The sequence below is a fragment of the Danio aesculapii genome, chromosome 9 (assembly GCF_903798145.1).
Source record: "Danio aesculapii chromosome 9, fDanAes4.1, whole genome shotgun sequence".
Lineage (NCBI taxonomy): Eukaryota > Metazoa > Chordata > Actinopteri > Cypriniformes > Danionidae > Danio > Danio aesculapii.
Genome location: NC_079443.1, coordinates 1,336,138 through 1,348,637, shown reverse-complemented (window position 1 = coordinate 1,348,637; position 12,500 = coordinate 1,336,138). Strand labels below are relative to the sequence as shown.

The following is a 12,500-nucleotide window of genomic DNA, read 5'->3' as shown; positions in this document are numbered from 1 at the left end:
CCGGTCCTACGCAACCCAACACGCTCCGAGCTGGTATCGAACCGGCTACCTTCCGCATGGGAGTCGGGTGCTCTACCAAAGAGGTTAAAGACCATGGCCTCTAGTGTCTGTCGCTAGAGCACCTTTAGAGGTCAGAGGAGTGAGGTTTACCTGCACAGCACTTACTAGATGGCCTCCGTTACATAGTCTTCAAATATATGCATTTATTTCTACCTAATTATCCCAACAACTCCTAATTTGTCACAACAAAACAGCTAAATATCAGTCTGAATGGTGATTCATATCAATTATTCTGAGTCCAACACCTTTTACATGGTGCGCATTTAAATTGAAATGTTTTCATTGACTTAGAGCTGTTACACACTGCATAAACAGTCGTCTTCACAAACTCTTTAAATCAATAATCCACACACACACACACACACACATTCCCATGACCCCCTGAACTCACTTATTCTAGTGTAATTATGAGTTGTATTGGCACTTCTTCAGAAACCCACTTGCCTTGTGTGATTTACTGCTAATGTCATCAAGTGAAAAGATAAGGTGGGGAACACTGACACTGACACAAAGATTCAGACTATAAATCTGCAGGAGGAAGCCAAATGTCAGGGGTTTGAGTTCACAATCATGTTTTGATTTCCCTGTGTGTGATTCAGAAGACATTATAATGAATGAAACGAGCTGTTCTAAGTCTAATGCTGTTCTGTTATTAGGACTTGTATTGTGTGATGACTAACACAAGTGTACATGTAAAGATATAAACACACACCCGGCTGACAGTGACACGATGAAGATTCATAATGCAGAAATGCAGTGTAGTGTTTCTACCTTCCACAGGACGGGCTTCTCCTCCTCATAGTCAATCTCCACATAGTCTGAAGACAGCAGATCACTGCAACACACACACACACACACACACACACACACACGTTGGGTTTTCATGTTTTATGGGCTTTTGCTATAGACATAATGACGTTTCACTGTATGAATTGTATTCTCTCCCTCTACTTTAACCCCTGAACTCAACCCTCACAGGAAACAATCTGCATTTTACATGTTTAAAAGCCGCCATTCCTCTGCTTTATGAGCCATAAGTACAGCAGAACCAGAACATTCTGACCTCATAGGGATGTCTTATTTTTTGCTATACTTGTGGGGACGTTTGGTGCTCATTATGTGATGAATACACAAGCACACACACACACACGCACACAAGTACACGCGCAAACACAAACACAGTGACGTCACTCACTCCATTGAGTGCATTGTGTCTGACATTGCATCGCTGAGGGATGCAATCTCAGCCTGCATCATAAAGGCTGCATCCAGATACCATTACCTTTGTCAGTGAAGAGTAGATCTCTCGAACCACCCGAACCCCCCCTGGCTACAGACCTGGGAAGTGCATTTTCAGATTTAAATCTTAGATTACAAGAGCAAACAGCTTTATTTTCTCTCAATGGCACGACAGATGAATTGTTCACCACAAAACTAGCGATGTGAGCTAACAAAATCAACATGGTTAGTTTTGATTTCATGTGGACTTTAATGACATCTCCACATCTATGTTCACCTTCAGTGTCCTTTAATCACAGCGAGCCTGGCAGAACAGGCAGAAACGCAGACTAGCTGACAAACCCCTATAGCCGTCTCATTCTTAGCTGACTGCTCACTTCAAGAGGACACGTTCTGCCAGAACCGCGCTTTCTGTAACCTTGTACAAAACACACACCGGCTGCAGCAGCGCCTGTGAACACCGCGCTATTTTTAGCATCTCTCTCTGTGTGTGTGTGTGTGTGAGGGAATAACAGGACGCATTACTGTGATACATACAGGTCTGCGTGTACTACATCCTCCTTTATATCTGTGTGCATGTACTGCACTGTCTTGATATAACAATGTCATTGACCCAGCGTGACCCAGTTTTCCACAATAATCCATCATGAACTGATTTAAAGTGAACTCTCACACTGCTAAAAATGCTTTGCATACTTAAACTTAGTTAACTTTTTCTTCCTTACTAAACTGATTCTGTTTTGTCTCGTTTGTAGTCCAAATATCTAAAGAGGTATGAATGACGAAGCATTTTCTAGACAGGTAAGCGATATCGTCTTGTTTTGGGAAATAACGAGTCAACGTTGAGTGAGTTTTTTAATAAAACAGGCTAAATAATCTGCCAATGGTCTAAGTGAGGCGATTCGGTGGCTCAGTGGTTAGAACTGTGGCCTCACAGCAAGAAGGTCGCTGGTTCGAGTCCCGGCTGGGTCAGTTGGTGTTTCTGTGTGGAGTTTGCATGTTCTCCCTGTGTTGGCGTGGGTTTCCGGGTGCTCCGGTTTCCCCCACAGTCCAAACACATGCGCTATAGGGGAATTGATTAACTAAATTGGCCGTAGTGTATGAGTGTGTATGTGAATGAGTGTTTCATAGTACTGGGTTGCAGCTTGAAGGGCATCTGCTGCATAAAAACACATGCTGGAATAGTTGGCGGTTCATTCCGCTGTGGGGACCCCTGATTAATAAGGGACTAAGCAAAAGAAAAATGAATGATTGAACAGTCTAAGTAAAATAATCTGATTTCATTAGGAAAAACTAGATTATTTTGCTTGCCTCATTGGCAGTGGTGTAAAGTAACTAATTACAAATACTCAAATGACTGTAATTGAGTAGTTTTTCTCAGGAATTGTAATTTACTAAGTATTTTTTAAAAAAAATGTGTACTTTTACTTCCCCTTGAGTACATTTTTAGTGCAGTATTGGTACTTTTACTCCACTACTTTCCTTCAACCTGCAGTCACTACTCTATTTTTTAGATGCATGACACGGATGTTCACTGTATGATGACCGAAATGGCCCTAAACACCCAGCAGGCACAGGACATCAACATGACGTCAGATTGACGTTGTACACTAATGTCATGGGGATGTTGCATTTTGTTTGGAAATGAAAATGAAGTTGACATCAGAACTCAACGTCAGGCAACGTCAATATCCAACGTTCAACCTGAAACCAACCAAATATCAACGTCTAATGATGTTACTGCTTGGCGTTGTGTGGGTGTTCCCACTATGACGTCTATCAGATGTATTTTGGTTGCCATACCTGATGAATTAATGTCAGTATTTGACGTCAATATGATGTTGGTTTAAGATGTTGGCTCGATGTTGGATTTTGGTCACTTTCTAACACAACCTAAAATCAACCAAATATCAACGTCTAATGATGTTACAGCTTGACGTTGTGTGGACGTTACCATATGACGTCTATCAGATGTTGGATTTTGGTTGCCATACCTGATGAATAAATGTCAGTATTTGACGTCAATATGATGTTGGTTTAAGATGTTGGCTCGATGTTGGATTTTGGTCACTTTCCAACACAACCTAAAATCAACCAAATATCAACGTCTAATGATGTTACTGCTTGGCGTTGTGTGGGTGTTACCACTATGACGTCTATCAGATGTATTTTGGTTGCCATACCTGATGAATAAATGTCAGTATTTAATGTCAATATGATGTTGGTTTAAGATGTTGGCTCGATGTTGGATTTTGGTCACTTTCCAACACAACCTAAAATCAACCAAATATCAACGTCATTATTGGACATCAAAATAACGTTGTCCTTAGACGCTGACAAGACATTGAATTTTGGTCACCTGACGTCACAACCTAAATCTAACCTAATATTAACGTCTTATGACGTTGTGTGGCTCCTGAGCGATAACTAAACGCACTACAGAATGTTACGTTTACACACACATCCACAAATTACATGTAAACGCATCAGCTTTATACAGCATAATACTCACTACTCACGTCTCCTGAGTACTTTTGAAAGGTCTACATTTTACTCATGCTTTGAGTAATATTTACAGCAGATACTTTCACTCTATTTACACTACATTTTTAGACAAGTAATGGTACTTTAACTGAAGTATGATATTTCGGTACTCTTTCCACCACTGGCAGATTATTTTGTTGATTATTTTAAAAAGTTGTAAGAAGTGACTTCTATGAACATGTTCAATAGTGTGCAGTGGTGCTATAGATTCTGCTATTACGACCAGACTCTGATTGCATCTTGAGGATCATTTTCAGGAGCTGTGAGATGGGACAGTCATCCTCCCCTCCCTCCGGGATCATGCAGATTCAGATGTTATTGCTTAATGGTCTACATTTGAGGTCGGCCAGCTTCTGTTGCATTTCTCTCTGAGTATTTCCAGCATTCTCAGCATTCGCTTGACAATATCATGTTCAATGTGTTTTTTATATGGGGTAAATCTGGCTTGTGTTTAATTTCCCCGGTGTCTGCTAAAGTACACATGAAATCAAAACCAACCGTATTGATGTTGTTAGCTCACACTGCTAGTTTAATTGTGAACAATTCATCAGTGCATGGCATTAAGAAAAATAAAGTTGTTTGCTCTTGTAATCTTTAATTGAAATCTGAAAATGCACGTCCTGTTTGTTTTCGGTTCAATTCTCAGATTAGGTCTGCCTGAGGTACTGGGCGGGGCTAACATACTTAACCACACCCCTCCAGCTGTCAGTGCCATGACAACAAACAGAAATGGTGAGGAGGAGGAGTCTGTTAGGTCATAACAGATAACGCTCCACAAACCCTATTTCCCATCTTTCTGAATGAAACACCTACTTTACTACATCCAATCAGCTCACAGTAGAAAAAAAACAAGCCACGCCCACTGTTTTCTCATTTAATATTCAGTTTCCCTAGAAACTGCAGCACAATACAAAAAAAAAGGTCGCAGCTTCCAGTTCATGTGGACTTTATAAGGTTTATTGTGTGTTTCTTGTTTGAATTCACTCTACATATTCATCTCTTATCTCAAATTTTCATGTTAACCGTCAATATCATGGTTTCCATTACCCTGTGTGAATGCACATTTAAAAGTATCGCATGAGAAACACAGGATCTTCAAATAAAAACAGCATAACTCCCCAAAAATAGACTGGTTATTGTGAATAATGCTTTATAATTGCAGAATAATGCTTAATAAACTGGATCATTTCATCTGTGAGACTTTATTATGCTTGCCCTGTTTACTGTTGGTTGCTAGGTTACCAATACTACATTGAGCGGCTCTAATAGACCTGTTCGACATAGCCGGGAATACCACCAAAAAAAAAAAAAATGCCACGACCGTTTGTGCCGTGGAGGAAAACAACCTATGAATGTACGGAGACCTTGTTTGGGCTTTATCTTCACTCTTGAAAAAACAAAATTTGCTAATTTTCATGGCCACGCCTACTGGTAGCTTCTTTTGGGTTCTTCAGAAACCTATGGGTGACGTCACGGATATTACATCCATATGTTTTACTGTCTATGATATATATGTGTAACTCATACATTCCAAATCTTTAGTCATTTTACATGGGAAATCCCCATTGAAAACAAATGAGTCAACTTTATACCACGTTATTCTCACAAATTCCGAAGCGTTGGCCAGTGTAGTTCTGAAAGTCCCAGCGTGTCTCATGTCTAAAGTAGAAGAGCTGGGCGAGGCTGAGACGGCGGGATGTTTTCCAGGTGCAGAGCCAGAGTGTTATCCTCCAAAATACACTCTCTGGCCCTCATGCTGCGGGACGCTTATATTTAGACTGTCGCACGATCACAATACTGGCCACATGTACACAACACAGCCACACATTCACACACACAGACATACACAGAGAGACAGCGTGTCTGGGAGGTAAACCGCATATCAATCCCAGCAGCAGGACAGACACTATCTGCAGTATTTTAAGTCTCTCGGGACCATTTTAATCAAACACAAGTGCAAGGTGCAGAGCCGTGACACTGGATCTAAGATGCAACACTGGAATATTGCATAACAATAAAGCAGCGTTTTGATTTAATGAGAAATAAAAGAGAACAAAATCATCACATACTGATAAACTGGAGCAAATATGAGTTAGAGAAGTGTAGTTTGATGCACTGTTGGGACTTGCCACTGTGGCATTTTGTCTTCTCTAATAAATGAGTTTCACCTCAGAAGACGAAGATGAAATGCAATGAACGCGGTGGCTTTTGGAGGCATGAGACAGGAGCGCAGACAGATGCTCAAGACAGTTCTGGAGGGAATAATAATTGAAGTATAATAATATTGAAGCACTGTGATGACGGACTGAAGGAGGACTGAGGCCTTTTACAATCAGAAAAAAACTACATTATATGTATGTACACTGACCGGCCACTTTATTAGGTACACCTGTCCAACTGCTCATTAACACAAATTTCTAATCAGGCAATCACATGGCAGCAACTCACTGCATTTAGGCATGTAGACATGGTCAAGACGATCTGCTGCAGTTCAAACTGAGCATCAGAATGGAGAAGAAAGGGGATTTAAGTGACTTTGAACGTGGCATGGTTGTTGCTCCCAGACGGGCTGCTCTGAGTATTTCAGAAACTGCTGATCTACTGGGATTTTCATGCACAACCTTCTCTAGGGTTTACAGAGAATGGTCTGACACAGAGGAAATATCCAGTGAGCGGCAGTTCTGTGGGCGCAAATGCCTTGTTGATGCCAGAGGTCAGAGGAGAATGGCCAGACTGGTTCCTGCTAATAGAAAGGCAACAGTAACTCAAATAAGCACTCGTTACATCAGAGGTCGGGCAGAAGAGCATCTCTGAACACACAACACGTCCAACCTTGAGGCGGATGGGCTACAGCAGCAGAAGACCACACTGGGTGCCACTCCTGTCAGCTAAGAACAGGAAACTGAGGCTACAATTCACACAGGCTCACCAAAACTGGACAATAGAAGATTGGAGAAACGTTGCCTGGTCTGATGAGTCTCCATTTCTGCTGACACAATCAGATGCTCGGCTCAGAATTTGGCCTCAACAACATGAAAGCATGGATCCATCCTGCCTTGTATCAGCGGTTCAGGCTGCTGGTGGTGGTGTAATGGTGTGGGGGAGATTTTCTTTGGGTCCATTAGTACCAATTGAGCATGGTGTCAATGCCACAGCCTACCTGAGTATTGTTGCTGACCATGTCCATCCTTTTATGACCACAGTGTCTCCATCTTCTGATGGCTACTTCCAGCAGGATAACGCACCATGTCATAAAGCGTGAATCATCTCAGACTGGTTTCTTGGACATGACAATGAGTTCACTGTACTCAAATGGCCTCCACAGTCACCATATCTCAATCCAATAGAGCACCTTTGGGATGTGGTGGAACGGGAGATTGGCATCATGCATGTGCAGCCGACAAATCTGCAGCAACTGTGTGATGCTATCATGTCAATATGGAGCAAAATCTCAGAGAAATATTTCCAGTCGCTTGTTGAATCTCTGCCATGAAGGATTAAGGCAGTTCTGAAGGCAAAAGAGGGTCCAACCCGGTACTAGTAAAGGTGTACCTAAAAAGTGTCCGGTGAGTGTGTGAGTGTGTGTGTGTGTGTGTGTATATGTATGTGTCATGTTTGAGCATGTGCGTGTGTGTCAACCACACAAAAACACATTCCACTGTGATGAATGTCTGGCTGTGGACACTGAGACTGAAGGGTGTAGTTATGTTGTGTTTTGGTTAAAGAACCTGCAATAATCATTCCGGCACTCAATGCCACTCAGTATTGGGACAAAAACAAGGAAATGGGGTTATTTCCAGGGTAAATCTGCAAAATCAAATCAATCCCAGCACGCCCTTGCTTCCAGTAACACAAAACAGAAGACCTGTATTCCCATAAGTGCATGTTCACAGACACAAAACACGTCAATAGTCTGACATGTCATGAGTGTGTGTATGTGTGTGTGTGTGTGTGTGTGTGTGTGTGTGGCACATGCAGACACCGTTGAATCCTGTAAAGCTCAGCAGAAATACTGATACTCACTTGTTTAGCGTGAGGTCTAGAATGAACTGCGATCCAAAGGCTTGAAGTTGAAATGAAGTCTGTGCAAGATGAGCCTCCTGATGAGAAAAGGAACATCAGTCTGGGTTTATGTTGAGAATAAAACCATAAAAATATATCGGTAAAATAGCATTTTTCCATATTTTGTGATTCGTGTTGTTTATTTCTGCTTTTGAATTGCATTAAGGGATTTTTATCAACTTTTTATCAACTTTATCAACTTTTAACCTTGAAAAGTTTGTGAAAAAAGACTTTTATGAACATGTGCAATAGTCTGCAGTGCTATATTGTCTGTGTTGGTGTTGTATATTACACTACAGAAACCTTGTAATAAACTGCAGCACATTTTCTGCTATTTCACACACTTATTTCTCTAGATATTATTTCTTACACATTATATTATTTACTAAAATGTTAATAAAAGTTGAATTTTCATCATCAAACATCAACAGAGCAGAGATCAGCATCCCATAATGCACTTCACAACTCAAAATAAACACTTGTGAAATGAACACGGTTCATGAACAGATATTCTTTCACAGTGTATGTCTAATATGTGCAAAAATATGTCTAATAATAGGACAATATACAGTATTTAATCAATGTTGTTCTATAAGACGGAGTTTGCATGCTCTCCCCATGTTGGCGTGGGTTTCCTCCGGGTGCTCCGGTTTCCCTCACAGTGCAAACACATCCGCTATAGGTGGAATTGGGTGAGCTGAATTGTCCGTAGTGTATGAGTGTGAATGAGTGTGTGTGGATGTTTCTCAGAGATGGGTTGCGGCTGGAAGGGCATCCGCTGTGTAAAACATATGCTGGATAAGTTGGCGGTTCATTCCGCTGTGGCGGCCCCTGATTAATAAAGGCACTAAGCTGAAAAGAAAATGAATGAATGAATGAATGTTCAACAAGACCCATTCATTGACAATTTCATCCACTTCAAATGTTGAGAAGTAAAAAGTCTGTCGTATTTTTGCTCTATTGTCGGTGTTGGGGGTACCGCATTACAAGTAACATGAGTTCTGAGTAACGAGTAAAGTAATGCATTACTTTTAAATAATAGTGATTTGGGGGCCCTAAGCAATTCCATGTCGCCACAGCGGAATGAACCGCCAACCATTCCAGCATGTGTTTTATGCAGCGGATGCCCTCCCAGCTGCAACCCAATACTGGGAAACACCCATACACACTCATTTACACACACACTCATCCACTACGGCCAATTTAGTTAATCACTTCCTCTTTAGCGCATGTGTTTGGACTGTGGGGGAAACCGGAGCACCCGGAGGAAGCCCACGCCAACACAGGAAGAACATGCAAACTCCATACAGAGTGTCGCCTTTGTAATGAGAAATGGACGGAAACTGTGATAAAAGATTTGAGTATGAGTGTGAACATGGCTCACCTGTGCTCGCGGGTCGAGGGTTTTGGCGTGTGTGTTCAGGTCGTGGTGTGTGCTCTCGGAGTTCTCGTGCAGGTAATAGATGAGGCGCGAGGGGTATGAGAGTGTGTGTTGTGTGTCCTGCGGCCCGCTGCTGTTCAGCTGCTGTCCGGATGCTGGATCATCATTCTGGAGCAGCTCTGACAACACACACACACACACACGAGCACGTGCACATTAATAAACACATACATACAAAACACACTCACTAACACTAACACATGCTTATAGGCACACTAACACACACTCACTGTATAAAAACATATTAACACAAACACACACACACACACACTAGCATAACCACAAAAACACATACACACACACACACAAAATCACACCTGAAACACTTCATCACTTGGCGTCTTCAGTCCCTAAACGTCTTTTAGTGAAGTTTATTTCTAAACTAATGTCGAGAGGATCAGGTGCTCATGATTGATCACAGCTTGTCCTGCATTATCAAATTCATGATTGACCAATCAGACGACTCCTAAGCGACTATAAATCCCCTCAGTTCCATATGACAGCCATCTTCGTTTTGAAGAATCCCCCCTTCCACCCCTACTCCTCCTCCTTTACTAGATGGGCGGCACAGTGGCCCAGTGGTTAGCACTGTTGCCTCACAGCAAGAAAGTCACTGGTTCTAGTCCTTACCAAGCCAGCCGACGTTTCTGTGCAGAGTTTACACGTTCTCCCCGTGCTCATGTGGGTTTCCCCTGGGTTCTGGTTTCCTCCCACTGTCCAAAAACATCAACTTAAGATAATTGACTGATCCAAATCAGCACAATAGACGTGCTCCTAGTAAATAGTTATCTCTTAAGAGCGATCACTATCTGTTCATTAGCTACTACAGCAGGGGAGTTCTCCAGATCTACCTGAGCTCAAACTCCCCTCTCACCTTGCAAACGGGAGGGAGCCCCGGGCTCGAGGATCTTATGAGCTCAGGACTCTCTCTCAGGACAGCATGCCAAACAAGCTTTATAATCAATCATCAGCTAAGTGTGAACTCTTGAAGTTATGTGAAAAGGAACGGCAACATTACAATGAGGTAAACGCTGTACTGTTACAACAGTTTCTGATTTGGGGGTGTAAATATTGGAATCTCTTCTGCTTTGTACAATGTACAGGACACACATGCGAGATTTCTAAAGTCAGTATAAAAGATAAAATATCCAAGACAATCTAAACTTATAAGTGTTGCCTACGAGAATGTATAGATATATTATAACACAGCCTCTATAATTTTAGATCTAAATGTATAGATATATTATAATACAGCTTCTATAATTTTATATCTAAATGTATAGATATATTATAACACAGCCTCTATAATTTTATATCTAAATGTATAGATATATTATAACACAGCCTCTATAATTTTATATCTAAATGTATAGATATATTATAACACAGCCTCTATAATTTTAGATCTAAATGTATAGATATATTATAACACAGCCTCTATAATTTTAGATCTAAATGTATAGATATATTATAACACAGCCTCTATAATTTTAGATCTAAATGTATAGATATATTATAACACAGCCTCTATAATTTTAGATCTAAATGTAGATATATTATAACACAGCCTCTATAATTTTAGATCTAAATGTATAGATATATTATAACACAGCCTCTATAATTTTAGATCTAAATGTATAGATATATTATAATACAGCTTCTATAATTTTAGATCTAAATGTATAGATATATTATAACACAGCCTCTATAATTTTAGATCTAAATGTATAGATATATTATAACACAGCCTCTATAATTTTATATCTAAATGTATAGATATATTATAATACAGCTTCTATAATTTTATATCTAAATGTATAGATATATTATAACACAGCCTCTATAATTTTATATCTAAATGTATAGATATATTATAATACAGCTTCTATAATTTTATATCTAAATGTATAGATACATTATAATACAGCTTCTATAATTATAGAGTTAATTATAAACAAAGGAGAGAGGGCCATGAACATCCGCAGTGCTGTCTGTGAGCTCAGAGCCCGTATCAAGTAGCATTAAAGCAGTGTGTGTGTGTGTGTGTGTGTGTGAGGACATTTGACCAGCGCTCGCTGATTAAAGAGCCAGAAGATGTTTTTATTAGTATATAATGATTTCCATATGTAGAGTTACGCCACAGACCGTATCATTAACCTGATAGAAAAACAATGGAAGTCTATGCAATGTAACATAAGCAAACAAACGTGTGTGTGTGTGTGTGTGGTTGTGTATGTGTGTGTAATATGCATGAGAATGTGTGTGTCTGCATGAGTGTGTGTATATTTGTGTCTGTGTGTATGCATTTGTGCGTATATGTATGAGTATGTATGTATGTGTGTGTGTGTGTGCATCCATTTGTGTGTACATCTTTATATGCATGACTGTTCAGGCATAAGTGTAAATCCATTAGTGTCTGTGTGTCTATGTATGCATGAGTGTGTATGCATGTGTGGGTGTGTGTGTATATGTGTGCATGCATTTGTGTGTTTATGTATGCGTTTGTGTGTGTATGCATGAGTGTGTGTGTGCATCCAATTGTGTGTATACATGTTTGTATGCATTGCTGTGTATGCATAAGTGTGTGTATGTGTGCATGTGTGTCTATGCATTTGTGTGTGTGTGTGTGTGTTTATGTATGAGTGTGTGTATGCATGTATGTGCATGCATGAGTTTGTGTGTGTTAGAGTGTGTATGTGTGCATGCATTTGTGTATGCATGAGTGTGTGTGTGGGTTTATGCATAGGTGTGTGTATATGCATGAATGCGTGTGTGTGAGCATGCATTTGTGCGTGTGTAAAACTGAGGGTGTGTGCATGTATGCATAAGTGTGGGTTTGTATATGCGTGTGTGTGTGTGTATGCATGTGTGTATGCGTGCATTTGTATCTGTGTGTGTGCGTAAGTGTGTGTGTGTGTGCAAGTATGTGTTTGTGTCAGGACACTTTTGCAGATGCTGTGTATGCGTGTGTGTGTGTGTATAAGTCTGTCTGTATATGCGTGTGTGCGCGCAAGTCTGTCTCTCTCTCTCTCTCTCTCTCTCTCTCTCTCGTGTGTGTGTGTGTGTGTGTGTGTGTGTGTGTGTGTGTGTGTGTCAGTACACTTTGCAGATGTCCTCCCCATGAGCTCGCACTGACGCCCTTCACACACACACA

General features: G+C 40.7%; 1 protein-coding gene across 1 annotated transcript in view; it reads right to left on the bottom strand.

Annotated features, from left to right (window-relative positions):
- LOC130235397 (disintegrin and metalloproteinase domain-containing protein 23) overlaps nt 1-12,500 on the bottom strand; it is a 47,977-nt gene that overhangs the window by 35,140 nt on the left and 337 nt on the right. Inside the window, exons 2-4 of the mRNA XM_056465972.1 lie at nt 9,290-9,465; nt 7,867-7,943; nt 832-895 (exon numbers count right to left, since the gene is read on the bottom strand). Of these exons, the coding sequence (XP_056321947.1) occupies nt 832-895; nt 7,867-7,943; nt 9,290-9,465 (317 nt within the window). The remainder of the gene's footprint in view (nt 1-831; nt 896-7,866; nt 7,944-9,289; nt 9,466-12,500) is intronic.